Raw genomic sequence first — 21,627 nt, 5'->3', positions numbered from 1 at the left:
TTTAACATACAACCTGCTTTGGGTCCCGCGGTGTCCAAGCTGTCCTTCTCAGAGCTGCCCCCGCCTGCACAGGGACATGCAGCTTCACCCTGACCACGCCCTTTGCCTACCTCCAGGGTGAGCAGGAGGAAGCACAGCGTAAGTTTGTTTTTTGCCTCAGCCACTCAGCGGCGACTCTAGGCACAGGGAGGCAGGTGACAAGGGCTCCAGACCAACTCCCTGAGGAGTCAGGCCACTCCCGCCCTGGCCCTTGGGGCCTGCAGTGGAAGAAGGAAGTGTGTGTTCCTCAGCCAGCTCTCAGCCTGCACACCTGCCTGGGGAGCTTGCGGGGCACGGGTGCCGGGTTGGCAGAAGCTCCACTTACTCGTGGCCCATGGGTGCTGCTCGGGAGGCTGAGGACCAGGGCTTGTGCCCAGCACCCAGTGGTATCTCGGGAGCCTTAGGCCACTCCACTCCCTGCTGGTAGTTCCCAGGACGATGAGAGAGCCCGAGGCCCACATCGCTTTCAGGAGGATGGCTGCCTTTTCCCAGTGCATCAGGCCTGACCCCAGGTGGGCCAGAGAGCAACGTGGGGGGCGGGTGGAAGGGAGCTGCAGGGGGGACCCCCGCTGTCTGCCATGGCCGGGTCGCCACAGCCCTGGAGCTGAGGCTCACGTTCTAACAGGTTAACGCTCTCCTTCCTTAAGGACTTTATTCTTTCTCCTTGAATTATGTGCTTTCTGGAACAAAGTAATGAGTGTCTTTGTTTCCTTTAAGACAGTCACATAGAGGGAGGGAGGACATGAAGGGAATGGAGGCAAAGAGGACTCGGTACACAGCGCTTTACTCTTACTGTCCCCTGTGTACCTCGGATCTGCATGGCAAAGTTGTTACACTTGGAGTGGAGGGAGGCCAGGGTAAGAGGACACCAGGATTATTACCTGAAGCTCAGCCTCAGAGGGCTCGCTCCCAGCCCACAGACATGGCCCCAGGAGGCAACCGCGTGAGCTCCTGCGTGGCACATGCGGCCACCTTGCCCTGCTGTTGGTGACCTTTCCCCTGGAAGCTGTTGGCTCTCAGTGCCTTGAGTTCTGTGCACCACGGCACAGAGGGCAGTAGTGCTGTGGCTTGGTTCAAATTCATTTACTCAGTGTAAATAAACACATTCTGGGGCTTCTGCCTCGGGAGGACAATTCCCAGTGTGGTGGGCTCCATCCGTCCCGGAGATTGTTAGGCTGTGGGCCACTTGGACTGGGTGGGGTGGTTGTACCAAATTGATTCTGGAAGGACCCATCTAGCTTTTGGCGAGAAGAGGTCTTGGTGGTGCATGCCAAGACTCACTTCTTCCTCGGTTACATGGGGCAGTGACACAGCATCCAAAGGATTCCCTGAACACAAGGCCTTGTGCTGGGTAAAATCTTGTGTCTGTAGTCATTGTCATTGTTGTTACTTTTTTGTGTGTGGTTTTGAATATCAAACCCAGGAGTTCTACCACTGAGCTACTTCCCCAAAGCCTTTAAATGTTGGTTTGGTTTGGTTTTGAGAGTCTTGCTAAGTTGCTCAGGAGGGACTTCTCAGCCTGCCAGAGTGCTGAGATTACGGGCTCCCATGCTGCATCGAGCTTCATAAAATCGTTTGGTCTGATAATTATTCAGATTCAGTGTCTGCTTCCGCCTGTGTTGCATGGGCCAAGTTACACTGGGGGTGATGTGTCTTCTTATTAGTAGACTTTGGAGAACGTTTTCGTACTGAAAACCAAGACAGAACTCAGCTCTGCACCTGACATCCTGCAGAAATGCCAGCCATGTACGTAACATTCTAAATAAGTGATCTAGGCGTATATGTATAGGACCAAGGGAGCGTATCTTGTCAGTAAACTCATAAAGTTAAAAGTGACCTAGTCCTTATAAAGCTGTCCCTTGAGTCCCGGACTCCAGGGTGCCTGAGTGCTGAGCAATGCCAGGTGCAGCTTTCCTGTGAGCTCGAAAGTCTCCAGGTTAAATGGTATCTTTGTAAGATCCTCCCCAGCATTAAAATGAATTTATATTTCCCCTGGAATTATGCAAATAGAATTTCTAAAAATAAGGTTGTAAAGTTTGAAGCTCTGATGCTTAGCTATTTTTGAAATAATGGTTTTGTAAAAGTCTCTAATAGGTGGGTTTTTTTTTTTTTACTCTAATAACCTGAAAATGTCTAAACTGATGTTTTTCAAATCTCATATGAAAACATTCACTTCTCGATGAGTGACAACAGGGTGCTCTTGTGAAATCTGTCACACATTGCTGTCTGAGGCATGAAGTTTATGCCAGTGTGATTGTGTGGGCCTAGGCTGCCTAGGTGGACAGGTGTGTGTGTGTGCGTGCGTGTGTGTGTGTGTGTGTGTGTGTGCGCACATATGCTGTTTGGAGTGCTATGTGTAGCCCTCACTAAATAACTTGATTTGCCCATTGATAAGGACACTGAATACCACTAAATCAACTTATGTAAGCAATTTTGAGAGAATGGTAGTTTATCTTATATAAGATCCTATTTATATGCTTACGCATTGTGATGTTTATCTCGTGGATGCCTGAGTTTGTTGGGTCGAAACTGCAGTGTTGCTTTGCAGAGAAGCAGTCCGGTGAGTGAGCTGTTGTTCACTGTCTTGTCCTCCTCTCTAGATGTCTGCATGTCCCTGACTCGCATGTGGCCACTGGGGAGGTGGAAGTAGGGATCAGGCCTCCAAGCTGGGACCTCCTATGCACCCACCTTCCTTTCCTCCCAAACCATGGCATCCACAGCCCCCCAAATGTTACCTGTGTGTGGATGTAGGGTAGGTGACGACTAAAGCAAGACAGTAGGAAGAACTCAGGCAAAAGAAATGCGACAGTCTAGCAGAGTCCTACTTCGAAGCAGCCCACCCTTGAGATTTCGGCTTGTTAGGCCGCCTTGGGAGCCGGACGTGGATACTTGGTGCTGTTTCGCTTTGAACAGGAAGTGCTGCTTACTTACTGGCCATTACTGCAGTTCATTCACTCATTCGTTCATTCATTCATTCATCTCACATTCCTGGAGCAGTTGCCAATGGCAGTCTATGCTGGTGCTCTTTCCTGTCCTCATAGAATTTGTTTTCAGTTTCACACACTTAGCAAGAAGGCATGTGGCACACTTCTCTAGGCCAGACCTTATTTTTGTTTTTAAAGATAAACCCTAGTTACAGAATGTGAGTAAACTTCAACACGGGCCAACCAATAAGTTTTTTTTTTTTACTCTCCTTCCTGCCCAACTTAAAGCTCTTAAAGTGAGCCTACTTCATTTAGCAGTTATGTATACTTTGCGTTCAGCCCCTTGCCTAGGAAATCTCTCTGCCTGCTTTCTCCAGGATGCAGAATAGATCTCCGCCTGTCTCTGCCCCATCTTTCCTGGCAGATGGACGGAGGAACTTTGCTCAGGCATCTACTTCAAGGAGCAGGTGGTCATCCGGGACCTTCAGGGAAAGATGAAGGGTTATGGTGCATCAAGCACGATGCCCCGCTCCTGCAGGGTGTTTACACTTGTTCTGTCCCTCTGTTCTTCAGGATAATAATATCATTAGGCAGCAAGTTGGCACCGTTTTTGAACAGCAGCTTCTCACAGGAACTTTGTGAGCATTACACATCCCATTTGCCTCAATAATGTGAAACTTATTTTGCTAAAAAAAGGAACAGGCAGATCCTGGTGTGACTCACTGGAGAACAATAGTTAAGTCATAATTTATTCTCATCTCTTTCCCAAGAAAAGGGGAAAATGATGAAATGTATAGGGAATGCAAGAAGGGACATTGTAAGGGGGACAGGATCAAAGGTCGCACAGATAGCCCTGCAGTTAACTGGTGCCTTTTGTGTCCAAAAGGTTCAGGGATCTTGCAGTCTCTTGCAGGAAAGAGATAGATCCTAGCTCATCCTGAAGGGGTAGCCAGCCTTCCTGGGGAAGGGGAATTGAAACTGAAACCAGAGGGTGAGTAGAAGACAGACCTTGGAGAGTAGGCAGTGGCATGTGCAGGCAGGGGAAGAGCATGCCCAAAGCCCTGGGGCTGGAAGGAGTGCGGCGCTGGGGTAGGCCTATATTTCTGCCCTAGATCAGGGGTGCTGACTGGGATCCAGCCCACCTTCCCTCTGGGTGGATTTTCGATCCGCCTGTGTTTATATAATTTTCATTCTTGTCTGCATCTCCAAGCGTCTGTCCCATATCCTCGGCTACTTCCTCTAATTCTTGTTTTAGTGGGAGCTTTCTGGAAACAAATTTTATTTTATTTTGTTTGTTTTATTTTTTCTGTATTTAGGACAGGGTTCACAGGGTCTTACTACGTATGTTGGACTCGTAGCAGTTCTCCTGTATTCAGCCTCCCAAGCACTGGGATTACAGGCGTGCGCGCCACCACACCGCATCTCAATCACTATCTCAGCACATCCCGGGAGCGGGGCTGACACAGCATGCCAGGGATTGAAGCCTGGCCACTGTGCTTTGCCTAAGCAGGCGCTTTAGTCGGCTGAGCGATCAGATGAACCCTGGAAGCAAATTTTATATAGTCTTCTTTTATGAAAATGCCTTTCATTTATCTTTTTTTTTTCTTTTTTTTTTTTTTTTCCTGGTGACACTTTCTTTCCCCAACAACTTTGCTGATGTATAATGTCTGTCGCAGTCACATAGCTTACCTGTGTGAAGTGTCCTGTCAGGGAACGGGTTTTAAGAGTTGCATACCTGTGAACCCAAGTAAGTTTAGAACATTTGTGTCTCACCACCAAGAAACCTAGGGCTTGGTAGCCGTCACCTCCCACTCCCCTTCTTTCTCCCAGCACCACAAGCCCCAGCTCTAGGCAACTCTTCAGCCGCTACCTGTCTCTATGGACTGGGCCTATTCTGGACCTTTGATGTAAGTGAAATTGTACAGTATATCATCTCTTGCAACTGGCTTCTTTCACTTCTCAAAATGTGTTCAAGGCTCCTCTAGATCATGGCATTCCAGGCCGCCGCCCACAACCCCTTCCCACCAGATCTCAGCTTGATAGCATCCCTGGACTAACCCAAAATCACTGGGTGATTAGCACAGCTCTGTGACCCAGTTGCTTCCAAAAGCACCATTTACGACAAATGAGGTTTGGGGCAGGAGGATATCCTTCCATCCCTGGCCTCCGAAAGACTCATGGGGATTTCTTTCAACAAAATGCATTTAGTTTATCTCTGAGGGTTGCCAAACTCCTAACATTTCAACATTGCTGAAAAGTCCAAGTCTGGAGTCTCCTCTGAGATTTAAGGCAAACTCTTAGCTACAAACCCCTCTAAAAACCGAAGGAAAGTCAGGCACTGCCAACACACCAAGGCAAAAGGTAAACATTCCCATTCCAAGAGATAGGGAAGTAGAAAGGATGGGGGCCAAAGCAAGACCGAAACCCAGCAGGGCAAACATTAAGCCATGTCGCTCCATGTCCAGGACCCTGGGCAAGTCGTGTGGAGAAGTAACTCCACAGGGCTCAGGCGGCCCACCCTGAGGACACGGCCTGTGGTTGTAGCCCTCCAGGCTCTCCTGGGCCAGCTATGCTGCTCTCTGGGGCTGTCCTCAGACATTCCACATCCCTGGCTCTCCCGGCATCTGGGGTCTCCACTGCGCTTTAGGCTTCCCTCTCAAATCGTGTAGAAAACAAAAAGTGGAGACACAAAGCAGTGTTCTAATACCAGCGCCCCTGCCTCCCCTGCTTTTACCTTCACAGAGACCTTGATTTCTGCGCCTTGTACCGTGGGCCCAACGTCACTGCTCGCCCCCTGGAAAGGCAGAGACGCAAGGAAAAGGGAACGAGGCGTAGACAGAGGTTAAGGCTAGCACACCAGAGGGGAGCTGTCACCCACAAAGACCATCAGAGAGCGGGCTCCAGGGTAGCTCCAGATTCTAGGCGAGGAATAAATGTTTGTCACCCGCGTTTCCTACGTATGGCTGCTGTGCCCTGAGTTCACCAGATGTTCCAGGTTCTGTGAACATAAAAATGTTACTGCCTAGCAAGTCTTATGACTCATGTCAACTCCCAGGAATAGTTAAATCTGCAGTTAACTGTTGGGATACGGAAGATACCCTTTTCCTAGAGGACAGGGAAGGATAGCAAGAGATTACCACCCCACCACCGGCTCGCCTGCCCAGGACCAGCGGAACTGGAGGAGAGTAGCCCCTTGCGCCCAGCAGGGAGAGCGCGTGCGCTGGGAAGCAGGTTTCTACCCAAGAGGGGCTTCCTGGGAAATTTCGGCTGCAGCCAACCAGCCAGGGGCTTCAAAGTTAGTGAATTTTATTATTTTAAAAAGGAAAAAACCCCAAGAACAAATAACAAGAACAAAGACAGAAGCAAAGCCACATAAAACAATACAAATGACACAGAATTTCAAAACAAGAATAGAAAATTAACAATGATTGTCATGATCCATATTGTTATCATCAGATTTGGTGCTCGGATTACCAGATATAGGCATGCCAGATTGATCAAACAATGAAACATTAACTCTTCCTTTCAGCAAACCTTAGTTGTTTTTTTTCCTTGTCCTTTCTACTTTTTTTTTTAAATTTATTTTAAAGTGAGTATAATAATAAAAAGAACAAGATGAAAGCTATTCAACCACGGTTGTTGTGTTGCACATAGAGTTAGTCAAAGTAAACATTTTAAACATTAACTGCTACTTCTAAAATACTAACAGGAGTTAGTAGCACAATCATCTGAGCTATCCTGTATATATTCTTACATGATTTTTCCTTTTCCTTTTTTTCCTATCTTTTCTCCTTCTGATTTTTTTTTTTTTTCCGTGAACTAAGCGTGAGAGGAATTTTTAGGTTTCTTCTTGGTAACAGTGTGACTTGACTTCATGTCCAGTGTCCTTTTCTTTTATCCTGCAGGGTCCCCTGTTATCTCTCTGTGTTTTGTTGTTGTTGTTTGTTTGTTGTTTGTGGTACTAAGGATCAAAACAGGACCTTGCGCTTGCCAGGCGGGCTCTCATGCTGCTGAGCTATCTCCCCAGTACTAGCATCTCTTTCAGAACAACTCTACCAGAAGGAGTTCCCTAAGCTTTTCTTTATCCAGGAATGCCTTAGATTTCTCCCTCACTTTTAAAACATTGTATTTTATTTTTTATTTCATGTTTGCATTACAGAGTTGAGTATATCCATTGTGTGTGGGGTATGTACACGAACACAGTACATCTTACTTTTTTATGTACTTGCCAGGCAGGCACTTAAACTGCCGAGCTATCTCCAAAACTGTGGGTTTAAAAAAATATATTTATTTATTTATTTGGTACAGAGTCTTCAACCCAGCTTAGACGTGGCATGGTGCGGGGCCCAAATGGCATGCGGTACTGAGGCTCAAACCTGGGTCCTTGTGCTTGCCAGGCAGGGGCTTAGGCCACTGGGCTATCTCCCCGTTTCTTGTTCCCCTTTCTATTTGAGAAAGCTGATCTCGCTACTTTTTATTACCTACCCTTTATTTTGCTCCTTATTCACATTTTGAGTTTCTCTTACAAGAGAAACCACGCAACATTTAAACTTGTGTTGGATTCATTTCGCTTAACATTATGATCCCGAATTGCATCTGATCACCTAAGTGCCTCGAGTTTATCCTTCTTTACAGCACAGTAGTGCCCCATTGTGTATAAATACCACATTTTCTTTATCCACTTAGCTGCTGATGGGCACGTAGGCTGTTTGCAAGCATTTAGCTGTTATAAATTGCGCTGCTGGGCACAGCAACATGTGGGTATGCAAGAAGCACCGTGATGCAGTGACCCTTCCTCTTTCAGGAATATTCCTAGCAGGAATTAGCTTGGTCGAGTGGAATTTCTAGTATTAGTCTTTTGAGGAATCTCCATACTGATGTCCATAGTGGTTTACTAGGTTCCACTCCCCACAGCAATGAAGAAGGGCTCTGTCTTACCTGCAGCCTTGCCAGCATTGGTTATTATTAGATTTCTTTTTCTGATAGCCATTCTCTTGGGGTAAGATGGTATCTCAGGTTCTAGTTTGCATTTCGCTAAGGGTCAGCAGTGTTGACGGTTTCTTTTTTCATGTGTTTATTGACCATCTGTACTTCTTTTAATAAATGTCTATTCACTTTGGTTGCCCAGTTTTTAACTGGGTCTTCTATTTGGGGGCTTATTTTTTTGAGTTCTTTATGTATTCTCGATATTAGTACTTTGTCTGAGAAATAGCTCAGACTTTTTTTTTTTTTTTTTGCATTCTGTACATCATCTGTTCACTCTCAGATGTTTCTTTTGCTATGCAGAAACTTGTAAATTTGACCCTGTCTGTTGCTTTTTGGTATTATTTCTTGTGCCCCTGGGGTTCTGTTCAGAAAGTCCTTGGCTGTGTCTATGTCTTCAACAGTTGTACTGATTTTACCTTCCATCAGATTTAGTGTTTCTATTTCAACATTTAGATCTTTGATCCAGTTCAATTTTAGCTTAGTCCGTGGTGAGAGCTATGGGTCTAGACTCGGTCTTCTACATGCAGATATATAGTTTTCCCAGCACCATTTACTAAAGAAGCTATCTGTTCGCCAGTGTGTTTTTGGCCTCTTTCTTTTTTAAGGTATTCTGAGACAGGAGCTTATGTTGCTCAGGCTGGGCTTGAACTTGCAGTCTTGCTGCCTCAGCTTCCTGGGGGGCTGGGATTGCTAGTCTTTTTTTTTTTTTTTTTTTTTTTTAACTTTGCTTTCTCTAAGGCTGGCCTCATGTAGATTCGTCCACCTCTTCTGGCTGCATAGGAGAAGGTGAATGAAAGGTGACTCCTTCTGGCTTTTCTACTACTTTCTGAGGCTAGATGAGTCAGTATCCAAAAATCTCAAGGGGTGCTCGAGCTGTCAGTTGTCTTGGTGTGTAAAGCGGGGACTGTGACAGGCACGGAGCTCTCCCCACAAAGCCCTGAGGCTCAGGAGGGAGGTGAGCTCGCCAGGCCCAACACGTTCTCATGACACCCTTGCACAGTATAGTGAAGGCAAGGTACAGGGGTGAGGAAAGAATCCTCAGGACCCTTCAAGGAGCCTGGAGAGTGTGTGGCAGTAGCGGATCTGTAGGAAGGGTGACACGATTTTCATCCATAATCAAATGCTTAGGCTCACACAGCTACCATGCAGATATTTTTCTTCGTATGGTACAGGTAAATACAGTGAGTTATACTTTTAAAATACTGTATTAGGGCTAGAGATGTAGCTCAGTGGCAGGACACTTGCCTGGCATGCATGAGCCCCTGGGTTTGATCCCCAGAACTGTGCTAAATAAATAAGTAAAAGCCATTTGAAAATGTATTCTCCTTCATCTGAACAGACTTTTGGGGGATTCTGCTCTGAGTTTTCTAAGCATGGCGATCTGCTATGAACTGCGAAAGAGCCAATGGCCTCCGGCTGTGGAGACAGAGAAGGGGCAGCGTCTGCTTCCAGACTTCAGAAGCAGGACTCCCCGAGGTTCTCAGGGCTGCCAGGTACCCAGTAAGTGCTGTGCAGTGCAGAGGGGGCAGGAGGGGTGCAGTATCCAGTAAGTGGATTGGAATCAGTGAACTGGCCCCTGGGGTCCAGCTTTAGTATAAAGAATAGGGTTTCCTTGCTGGGGACGGAGTTGTCGGAGTTGTCGGGACAACTGCAGATGCTGGGAGTGGGGGAACCTTGAGCACTGAGTTCCTGAGAAGTGCTGTCTTGTTGCAGGAGGCCACCGAGTCCTGGCAGTTCCAGGGTATCTGCCACCTTGCCCTTCTGAGGGTCTCAGCCCAGCAGACCATGATGTTGCACTGTCGTGGCCACCAGGCATTTCCACCTGGAAAGTCTGCATGAGGGGCATTTCTTGTCCATCTGGGCCCTCTGCGGTCTCTATGGACTCTGCCCCCACTCCTCCAGACCTGGGACGCTTTCCCTCAGTTACATGGCAGCAGTTGTGGTCCCCCAGGCTGCGGGGATTAGGGCACACTGGGATCAGCTACGCCGTGACTGGTGGCAGTGGCTCTGAAGTGAGCTATTGTACAGGGACACTGTCTTCCCTGCTGCCTGGACAGGCTCATGGTGTGCACGCCGCACAAGCATTTGTGCTCAGAGGGGCACTGCGGGTGCAGCCAGCGCTTGCTGCCTTCTAAGTCTGGTGCAGCTGTTGAAACAGACTGTTACTGCCCTTGGAGTATGAGGGGCTGCGGCCAGTGCTGGCAGATGTCGGGGTGCAGATTGAACCCCAGGGAAGACATCCTAACTCGTTAAGTCGTGCCCTTTCCTCTGCACTGTCGCATGCATTTATTAGCACAGAGGTGTTCAGGCCTTGAAAGGTGAGCAGGTGCCAGAGCGCCCCCCTCCCAGGAGGTGACCCCATCTGCTGTCCCCTCATTGTCCCCTAACTTTTGCCTCCACATTCTGTAGGCATCCAACAGCGCTCAGCCTCTGTGGGGTGCTCACCCTCCACCTGCTCCTGAGCCCTCTGCCCTGTGCTACTTTCTTTATATTTTACATAACTTCTTTATTGGACTAAAATTTGCACACCACAGTTTACAAACTTACAGTGTAAGATTCAGCAGATTGTAGCACTGTACAGCCATGACCACAGTCAAATCAGATCATTTTTGTTTTCCCCAAACATCGTTTTGTTTCTAGCTAGAGTGAAACTAGAAATCGACGGCAGAAACATACTTAGAATACGACAGCTTTCCTCCCTTTTTTCCTATGATGTGTCTTTTCATTTTGTACTTTATATATTAACTCTTTCATATAAGACAAACCCTGCAAGGTTCAAGCTTGTCTGTCTGACACACTTCAAGTAGCATTATGCTGTCAAGGTACAACAATTGTGCAAATCCTTCAAGTTTATTTTTCTTCACGGCAGAGTAGTACTTCCTTGTCCGTAAATACCACATTTTTTAATCCATTCATCTGTTGATGGGCGTATAGTCTGCTTCCAAATTATTGTTGTTATTATTATTATTATTATTATTATTGTTATTATTTTGTATTTTAGGGAAGGGTCTACAGGGTGTTCAGAGTCACACTACTAGATTGGACTCTTAATGATCTGCCTGTTTACAACCTCCCAAGAGCTGGGGTTACAGGCGTGCACCACCATGCCCAGTCTCAATTGCCATCTCAGTGCACCCTGGGAGTGGGGCCAGCACGGCAGGCCCAGAAATGGAACCCCCAGCTTCTGCATGGGCTTGCAGATGCTTTAATTCGCTGAGCTATTTGGCCAGCCCCAAGATTTAACTATGATGAACTGTGCTGCTATAAACATGGGTATGCATACATTACAGTGATGTGATTTTTTTAACTCTTGGAGAAGATACCTAAAAATGGTATCTTTCAGGAATTTCATGCTGATTTCCCTAGTGGCTGCGTCAGTTTGCACTCCCACCTGCAATGGAGAAGGGTCCTTTCCTCTCCACGACCTCACCGGTGTTTGTTATTGGTTGATGGATTAATGGTGCCATCCTTTCTGGTACAAGTGGAATCTTAATGTCTTCCTTTGCATTTCTCGAGTAGTCATGATGTTGACTGTTTCTTCATGTATTTATTGGCCAGTTGGATTTCTTCATCTGAGAAGTGTGTGTTCTTCTCCGATGCCTGCTTTCTTATTGGATCTTTGTTGGGGGGTTGTCTTATTTTATTTATTTATTTTACTTTTTGGGCTCTTTAATGTTCTAGATGTGAGCTCTCAGTCTGAGGCTGAGCTGTGACTCTGAGCCTCTGGGCCACCCTAGGTGGATGGAGCCACTTTCCCCACCATGTGCTGCGCTGTGAGCCTGTTCCCCTGGGCCTGTGGCACTCACCCTCATTGCATCAGTCTGCTTTACAATGAGCCAGACAGAACACCGCATGCTCTGGCCTTTCAGCAGGGGCCGCTGTAGGGCACTTGGCACCAGTTTTCCTACGTGTTTGCTTCCCAGAGCACCGTCGGTGCTTTCTCCCCATAAATTTGAGCATTGGGTTCTTTGTTGTGTAACAGGAATGGGCAGTGGCAGTAACAGAATTATCTAAGGGTCTACATTAGTCAGAGCATATAGAGTCCTTCCCTGTCCTTGTCAAGGCCCAGAAAGTTTATATTTGATTTTATTTATTTATTTAGTTATTTATGTACTTAGTACAGGGTCTGTGGGGCCTCACTACACAGACTGAACTCATAGTGGTCCTCCTGTTTTCAGCTTCCCAAGCGCTAGGATTATAGGCAAGTGCCACCACAGTCCGTCTCATTCGCCATCTCAGTGCACCCTGTGGGCGGGGCCAGCACAGCACTGTGGGGATCAAACCCTGGTCCCTGCGCCTGCATAAGCAGGTGCTTTAGTCCACTGAGCTATCTGGCAGGCCCTAGGAAGTTTGTATTTGTAATCCCATGGAAATGTTATTGGAACTCTAGCAAGTTAATTCTAATCTACCACTTCCAGTGCAACTCATGGTGAGAATAAGGACACTAAAGCATATCGGTAGGTGTGGAGAGCCAAGAGGGTCCTGAGTCCAGCTAGGATGGTGGATACCTGGAACAAAGGCCTCGATCCAGGGCTGAACCTGAGTTTTATTAATTGTGAAGAAGGGGGGGGTCTCATGTTTGGGGATTGGTACTTCAGCTCCGATATGTAATCATTCAAGCCCTAGGAAGTCACAGCCTGTTCCTTACACCCTGTCCCAGTCAACAGTGTGGAGCATGGCTCTCCATCCCTTCCACCTGGCTCACACATGTGTTCTGGGAGCGACAGGTTGGGGTGACACTGACCTGTCACCTTGCTTCAAAGATTACAGATCAGGGGTGGGGTTGTAGCTCATTGGCACAGCCCCTGCCTGGCAAGCTTGCGGTCCTAAGTTCAATCCTGGTACAAAAAAATAAAAACGGTGGTAAGAATTATGGGAAGAGCATTTAAAGTGAAGGGAAGTATTTTGAAGAGAATTCATGGCAATGTGTATTTGATTGTAATTATTTAAAAAATTCATATATTCACTGTATTTTTTAGGCATGCCACATATGGCCTCATTTCCAACGTGGGAGCACTCAAAGTTCTCGGGGGATAAATAGGAAAATTGAGATGATAATTGAGAGGATAATAAGTAATTTGCTGTTGCAAACTGTGGTTGATCCCACATCCAAACGATGGAGAGCTCTAGCACTTCTGAGCATCTCAGTGGCAACTTTAGCAGCGGGTACCCAGGGTGACTCCCACCTGGCCTGCGCCTTTTCACTCTTACTTTCCACTTTTTCTTTTCCCTCTGTCTCTTGTTCCCCATGCCTTGTGGTACTCCCTCCTGCAGCAGTGTCACGCAGCAACAGGACATTGAGTAAGGAGTCAGGAGGTTGCGGACTGACTGACTTCTGGGGGTGAGGGACGGGTGCCCTTGCAAAGCACCCAGGTTTTTGGATAGGGTCACCAACCCGTAATGATGTAGTCACTCTGCCATGTGACCGCACTGCCAGTTACTTTGACAGTGCGAATAAGGCTGTTCTTTCAGCCCTAAAACAGTGGGCAAGATTTGGAAAAGTGCTTTCTATTCCATCCGTACGGTGCCGGCTCGAGCGCGACGCAGGTTTGGTGAGGTTCCAGCAAAGCTCTTTCGGCAAAGCTGACACAAGACCAGAAGCCGAACTGTGTGAAAATTGAGAACTGAAGCAGGTGCAGCTTTGTTTCAGCTTTTAAGGAATTAGCTAGCAAAGAGGACTTTCTACGTCCCATGTTGATCTCAAAGAAGACCTAAATAGGAGCGCCCCCTGGCGCGGCCCGTGTCTGTTTCCTGTCCTCCTCTTTGTGTTTACTCTGTCATTTTCTTTTATGTGCTGTGCACACGTCATAAATGTGAATTACTTATTTAAATATTTGAGCCTCCTGTGTGTGAGGATTCATAGTCTCTCCCAGGAAGAAATAACTTTCTAGATGATCTCTGTGTGTTGTGTGTAAGGTGTGACGAAACATAGAGCAAATGCTTAAATTTTATAATTACAAGCGTACAAGATACATCACCCTGGGGGCCGGGGAGATGGCTCAGTGGAATAAGTGCTTCCCTGGCTAGTACAAGGGCCTGAGTTCAATCCCCGGTTCTAGGAAAAAAAAAAAAAGAGAGAGAGAGAATTACTGATTCAAGATACATCACCTGCACGCCCCCAGAGCGCTCTCCCTTGCTTTGGACATGCTGGTCCTGCTGTTCTTGCCACCTTCTGCCGCAACTCTGAAGCCCTCTTTCCTGAGTGTCTTCACTTGTGCTGGTGGTGGCCTTGAGATCGGGAATTGATCCAGAACATTCCCTTTCATGGTCATTTTGACTTTGGGGAGGAGCCAACACCAGAGGCAGAGCGTCAGGTGGCTGAGGACATGAGTAAATGGTTCGATGGGGCCACCTTTTGGCTGGACGGTGCTCAGCAGCATTGGCTGTGCATTTTGTCACATTTAGAACTGCTTCAGAAAGTGGCAGGAAGGATGCGAAGAATGTGTCTGAAGCGGGAGGGGGGGCATTTTGGGTCTGACTCACAGCAATGTGGTTTTTGCTGTAATCATTTAAAAACTTTAAACAGCTGTCTGTTCTGATCACAATTTGTGGAGAGCATGCACTGTCTGAGGTCGGCTATGGGAGGCGGGGACACGGAACGCTCGGCATCCTGTGGCAGAAACACGGACTAGTGAACATGTACTTGAGTTCCACGAAGAGTCAGAAATTTCTGTTTAGAAAGAAGCCGAATCCATCTGGACGAAATGAGAATAGCGCCTGGGGTCCTTTGCTTGGGTACAATCTAGTGGAGAGGGTGTGGTGAAGCAAAGGTGAAGGGAGCCCTACCTTAGGTTCCATGTGTGTTCTGTGTTCTTTTAGATCCGCTTGGAAGTTTTCAAGAAATTCAATGTAAAATATAACATGACATTGAAGTATTATGTAGCCATTCAAATCACACCTATCAAGAATTTTAATAAGGTAGCATAAATTTAAAAATTAGGAACTTAAACTTCCTAATGTATGTGCCTGGACACGAAATAGTTGCATAGAAAAATGTTGGAAGGAGATTACAGTATTGTGCTTATCTTTGCTTGGCAGGATTATGGGTGATTTTCATTGTCAGTATCATCTAAGCTCCTGCAATAAACAAGAAAAGAACCATAATTTCTCATCATTTGAGAAGAACACTTTGGAAGAAAGAACCTAATCTTCATTGTGTAAATGAGTGAAACATTTGCTTCAGTCCTGTTTTCCACGCAGTTGCCTCAGTTGGTGACTAGTAAAATGCTCGAATGTCTACCAGCCTTGTGCCTGTGTCTGTTTCGGGCCTGTCCTGTCCCATGCTCTGCCTAGACTGTCCTTGCAGGGTGTCTGTGGGCAAGGTCGTGGGCAGTGCAGTTACTGCCATCCTCATATTACTCGATGGCTTCTGTCCCACATGGCCCTTTAACTTGAATCTCCTTCTGTTCTAGTGAACTGGACATGATTTCCACGAGGGTGATGGACATTAAGCTTCGGGAGGCTGCGGAAGGCCTCGGCGAGGACAACACAGGTAAGGCCCGAGTTTTTTCCCCTGTGCTGGGAGGAGCCTTCGGTCGTGGGGCAGCACAGAGGGGACAGGCAGGGCATTGGGGACAGGAGGCCTGCAGTGCCCAGCGTGGCTGGACACACACCAGGTCCCCACACTATAACTGCCACACGTACATACTATTCAGGCTACTTGGCTCCTTTAGTTATCTGCAAGTGTAGGGGATTTTAATATCATTGTCCTCATCTGGGAGGTGAATACATCTCCATGTTTGACTTAAGAGGAAAAGGGGCTAAGAGGATTCATTTATCATCCAGTTATCCAAAGGTGCCAGCCAAACAAAGCACAGGAAAGGCGGAGCAGCCAGAAAAACAATTACATCAAGAGAGAGCCTCTGACCCCTCTCTTGGGTGACTTTTACTCTCCTTCAGAAGGCCTTGGTTATAGCCATTCCTGAGCTGAATTCTAGGCCCATGAATCATTATTTCAGAACACAGTCCAACAGTTACTCAGTTCTGTGATTGGCCCACTGTTATCCATGCAGCCTAGTTATGTGTACACAGAGTTGTAAAACTGACACCCAGAAACATCTCTTTTTCCCACAATGCACCTTTTCTCTTGATTAACCATTTAACTTCCCCTTATTTTGTCAATGAAAACCTCTAGCTCTCGCTTGAAGTCAAAATGCCAATAGCAATTTTCTTTCAATAGTTCAGGAAGAATAGCTTCCCAGGATATTAAATTCTAGCTCCTAGCTCCTAGCTTCAAATACTAATTTCAGCAAAGACTTTATTTTGTATGTTATAGATAAATTTGCTTATTACTGTATATTAAAATCACTTTTTCTCTGTCACATTTCAATAAGTATCAAATAAGCCTAAATATAAAGTAAGGTTTTTGTTTTTTTCTAGAATAACACTCAGGAAAAAAATGGAGTTTCAAATGCCCATTGTGAGACCTTGAATCATTACTAATTTTAAGTAAGAAAATAGTTTGAATAAGTACTTCATTATCCTAGAACAACCTCAATAAATGCTAACATAGGGTACTTACTGAGAACATAATGAAAAATCAGCTTTGGAACAGAAGCAAGGAAACTAAGTGGTTCTCCTCCCCAAAAATAATAGCCTAATATTTTTGGATCAGCCCTACCCCACTCAAAATTAAGAATTATTTAGATATGAAATTCTTTGACAGCACTCAGGAGGCTGAGACAGGAGAATCACTGTAAGTTTGAGGCTATCCTGGGCTACAAAGTAAGTTCAAGGCCAGCCTGAACTGCATAGTGAAACTGTCTCAAAAAGACCAAAGAGAAGAAGAGGAAGAGGACAAGGAGGAGGAAGAAGAGGTAGAGGAAAAGAAATTCTTTGAAGCTTTTTTTTTTTTTTTTAGGAACCGGGAATTGAACTCAGGCCCTTGCGCTTGCCAGGGAAGCACTTATTCCACTGAGCCAGCTCCCTGGCCCCCCTTTGAAGCTATTTTTTAAAAATAAAAAAAAAAATCACAAGGCCAGAAGTGAGAGAGAAATAGTAGGCTGGAAAGAGGAAAAAACACAAGACCTTTTACAAGTCTTGGAAATTTTAAATTTGAGCTTCAGGTCCACAAGGGGTGGGAGGGTAGAGAGTGTCAGGAAACAGCGTACAGGCCGTGCAGCAGGGGCCTGCTGAATAAAAAGTAAGCAGCCAGGTGCTCAAGGAGCTACGGCTCCCGGTGGGTGTGAATCAGGGACCAGCCCACCCCGGTGGATTGCAGCTTCCGTGTGTGTCACTGAGGTAGTCAGAGAACTTCAGCCCTTAGCTCATAGAGCAGCAGCCCTGGGTGTGAGCTCAGGAGCTTTGCAGAAGCAACAGTGTTCTCCAGCGGGAGGTTCCTCCCATCCATCTGTTACTGTAGAACATGATATCTTCAGTTCTAAGACAAGCAGACACTCAGTGATAACCAAGCATAAGAGGCAGTGAGGTACCAAGGACAGGAGCCAGCGTGCTATGAGTTGAATTTTGTCCCTCTAGAGGTCTTGTGCTGAGGTCACCAGTGTCTCAGAACGTGCCCTTATTTGGTGATTAGTGGGCCCCCAATCCACTGTGAATGGTGTCCTTATCCAGAGGGGAAATAGGAACAGTGACTTGCATGACGGGGGAACAGCCTGTGGACAGGGAGGAAAGATGGGCTGGCGAGGCCACCTGCTCAGGGACACCAACACTTGCTGGCAAACTACCAGAAGTTGGGGAGACAAAATGGACAGACTTCTGTGTCGCAGGCTCAGGAGGGGCCAGCTGCGCCAACGCCACTGTGATCTTAGCCCTCTAGGCCCTGGAGCTATGAGCCAGCTCACGCCTGTTGGAAGTCGCTGTTTCTCGTCCTGCCAGAGCCACCCTAGGGAGCGAACCCATAGCAATCACAGACCCTGAAGGCAGAAATAAAGGAGTGATCAAGGATATGCTATATGTATACTTAATTTTTGGAGATAATAAAAGTGATTGAAAATATCTGGAAGTCCCAAGAAACCATAAAAAAGCAATATGGCGGCCAACCATGGCAATAAGACAAGAAAACAAAACCAAAAAAGAAAGAACCTAAGCATGGAAGGAAGGAGTGAAACCATTGGAAGATGATGCAATTATTGAAAATATGCATACAAATACAAAGCTCTTAAATTTAGCAGGATTGCAAAATATAAACTCATTAAAAATCTACTGAGGCTGGCCAAATAGCTCAGTTGATTAAAGCACCTGCAAGCAGGCGGAGGGGCCGGGGGTTCGATCCCTGGGCCTGCCATGGTGGCCCTGCCCGCTGGGTATGCTGAGACGGCAATTGAGACTGGGCGTGGTGGTGCGCGCCTGTAATCCCAGCTTTGGGAGGCTGTAAACAGGCGGATCACTACAAGTCCGATTTAGTAGTGAGACCCTGAACACCCTGCAGACCTTTCCCTAAATACAAAAAAAAAAAAAAAATTACCGTGTTTCTGTGCATTAACACTGAATAACGGAACATTGGAAATACTTTAAAAGCACCAAAAATTGAAATATTTACATATTATATCTAACAAAATATATGTAACTGTATATGCAGATAGTTGCTATAAAATTGAACAGAGACTTCACTGTAAGGAGAGAGGTAGCAGGTTTCTGAGCCAGAAGATGTGAAGTAGCTGAGATGTTCCTTGTGCACAAGGCGATGCCGTGCTTAGTGCATATAGGTATAGAGCACTGTTTAAAAGACAAATACAGAGCTCTGGAATGCTGCTAGCTTGATATTTGGAGCAGAAGTATTGACCAATAATCATTTTTTATCTTCATGAGTGTTCATAAACTTTTATGTAGGAAATAGCCAAATCACAGTGAACCAAATGGAAATAGTGTATGGAAGGGTTTGCTACCAAATAACCTGGAAGAGGACCAAGGAATTGGGGACTACAAAGCAGTCAACATCCCAGCAGAAAACGTTCTGCACCTATTGGCAAGCTGATTCTAGAATTTATGTGGAAAAGCAAAAAACTACAAGTGGTAAATCAGTTTTGGAAAAGAACAAAATTGGAGGTCTCATACTGGCTGATCTCAAGATCTAATATAAATTAGTGTAATCAAGAGGGTGTGGTATTAGGGAAAAATAGATGTACAGAGATAAACAGAATAGAAGCTGCCCTTCTGTAGTCAGACCTCTCCCTTACCTTCAACCCCTGTGTCCACTAATACCATCTCTGTTCCTAGTTTTGCCTGCCTGTTCCAGCATGTCACATGCGTCAAGTGGGACAGCACGTGGCCTTCTGATTTTGGATGTTTCTCATGCACAGGTTCATTCGCATGGTTACATCGCCCAATAGTTTGCCCCTTTTATTGTTGAGTAGCATCTCATTGATGGACTCCACCAACTGAAGGAGCCTTGGCTTTTCAGTTTGGGGCAATTATGAAGAGAGGTTGTAGGTTTTTATGTAAACATAAATTTTCCTTGCTCTTGGGTAAACACCTCGGAGGGGAATTGCTGAGTCATAGGCTGTGTGTGTCTGAAACATTTTCAGAGTAACTGTACCATTCTGCATTCTCACCAGCGAGGTGTCCTCCTAGCACTTGTTGCCGGTTTTGTTTTGTTTTGTTGGGCTGGAGAGAGAGTTCAGTGGCATAAGCATGTGCACACAGCCTATGACTGGGAGAGGTTTGACAGATGTAGAACATGGAAGAAAATGCATCATGTTGAAGCACTGCAGGAATATTTACAAAAAGTGTCTATATAGCTGGGCGTGGTGCGGTACACCTGCAATACCAACTCTCAGGAGGCTGAGGCAGGAAGATTGCCAAATGCGGTTGAAGCTAGCCTGGGCTTCATAGTTCAAGGCCAGTCTGGACTGATCTCCCCATCCCACCAAAAAATTCTCAATGTGATAAACCATAAAGCAAGTTACCCAAATTTGGGTGGATTAAATCATTAAGCTATTATCGTACCACAGTACAATTAAGCTACAATTCAGTAACAGAAAAATAATTAAGAAAATCAACAAGTGGTTGGAAATGAGGACATACTTTTCTACATAACATACCAGCCTAAGAAAGCATCATTGTGGAAATTAGAAAATATTTTCAACCGAACAATGTTTACAATGCTAGAGTTGATAATATACAGTGCAGCTAAAACAAATTTAGAGGGAGATGTATTGCCTACAAATGTGTAAATAGAGAGAAAGCCTAAAAATTAGTAAACTCAATGTTCAAGAAGGTTTTTTAAAAAAATAGCACAGTGAACCTAAAAAAAAAAATACAAGAAAGAAAAGGGTAAAGATGGTAACAGAACCACAGGAATATGAATTTCCCGTAGAATTAACAAGGGCAGACATTTTTCGAGGCCTGTAAAATCAGCAAGCCTGTGGTGCAGTTAATCAAAGGAAAAGCAGATGCGGAGTAGCCCCGAGGCAGGAACCCTTAGGGAGGCACGGGCTTGCTCAGCTCTACAGGGCCGGATGCTGATGTGTTCATGGGCTGAAGCCAGGCTGCGCCCTGCTGGATGCAGAAGCCTCCAGGAATCTATCAAGGTTGTCAGCTCTTGGGGCCACCCAGTCGATAGTGGTGTGAACATTTTGTGAGTGTAAGAGATTCCTGCAGGTTAAAAAGAACTTACTCCCTTTGGGGAGACGTTCCCTCAGCCCATCCTGGAGTAGTCCCAAGTAATTCCGCACTCAGAGGCAGGATCCCGTAAACTGCCAAGGGTGAATTCATGCCAAAAACAAAACAAAAAATAAATAGGAAGATCCTGTTTTATTTTTAAAGGGCTTCCGTGCCCAAGAGTATTCATCTAGCATCTTTAGTGAATTGCTTTAGCAGATTCCTCGGTGTATCAGCAGCACCTGGTCACCGGTCACCGCTGGCTGGTGTCGCATACCCAGGAGAGGGGGGGATGGGCCGCACTGCTGTCTTGGAGCTGTAAGTCCTTGGCTGGGGTAGGATCTGCAAATGAGTGTGAAGGGTGGATTGGAGAAAGATCACAAAGTCACTCCTTCCGCACATTCTGACAGTCCAGGAGCCATGAGCTTCTTGCCCAGAGGGACGGCCAGCGCTTGGTCATTTGTATCATCCAGAGCTGCTAATTCAGCATGGTGCTTGGCACCCCTGCCCATGCGGTTGGCCTCCCCCGATTGGCCTTTGTGCTTTGTCCACACTGCACAAAGCATTTGGAAGTTATTTTTTAAAATAACTTGAGTAACTTGGAGTGTATGCATGGCGGAATATGATTCAGTCACCAAAAGGAAAGCTATGGTATCATTTACAGCAAAATGGTGGAACTGGAGGAGGTGCACTAATGACAGAAGCCAGATGCAGAAAGACCGGTATTAAATGCTGATCAGAATGAATAATCTGATTACTACAGAGTTGGAAAGGTGGCAGGAAGGGAGGTCAGAGAGCAGGTGCCCAGACACAGAAGTAGTAAGTTCTGGGCATCCACAGCAGTGTGTGGCCTCAGTTCCCCACCGCCTAGTGTACATTGTGTGCATAATTAGAAGAGAGGAACTTGAAGGCTTCCGATGCAGAAGAAGGACATTGAGATGGAAATGTTAACTACCTGGATGTGATCGAGATATATTGTATACTCCTGTTGACTTATTGTATTGTACTTCATAAATATGTGCAATTGTTGCCTGCTAATAAATTCTTTTTAAAGTTTAGATGATTGGAAATGCCAGCTACGCTGATCTGACCACCATGCTGTGTACCCGTGTGTCAGATC

At 46.1% G+C, this 21,627-nt stretch overlaps 1 protein-coding gene across 1 annotated transcript in view; it reads left to right on the top strand.

The window, feature by feature from the left end:
- Positions 1-244: 244 nt before the first annotated feature.
- Positions 245-21,627, top strand: part of Kiaa1211l (KIAA1211 like) — a 57,541-nt gene continuing 36,158 nt past the window's right edge. Inside the window, exons 1-2 of the mRNA XM_023717531.1 lie at positions 245-551; positions 15,362-15,441. Of these exons, the coding sequence (XP_023573299.1) occupies positions 478-551; positions 15,362-15,441 (154 nt within the window). The 5' untranslated portion in view covers positions 245-477. The remainder of the gene's footprint in view (positions 552-15,361; positions 15,442-21,627) is intronic.

Source organism: Octodon degus, unplaced genomic scaffold (assembly GCF_000260255.1).
Source record: "Octodon degus isolate 3935 unplaced genomic scaffold, OctDeg1.0 scaffold00052, whole genome shotgun sequence".
Lineage (NCBI taxonomy): Eukaryota > Metazoa > Chordata > Mammalia > Rodentia > Octodontidae > Octodon > Octodon degus.
The sequence above is the reverse complement of the archived record's forward strand: the minus strand, read 5'-3'. Positions and strand labels throughout refer to the sequence as shown.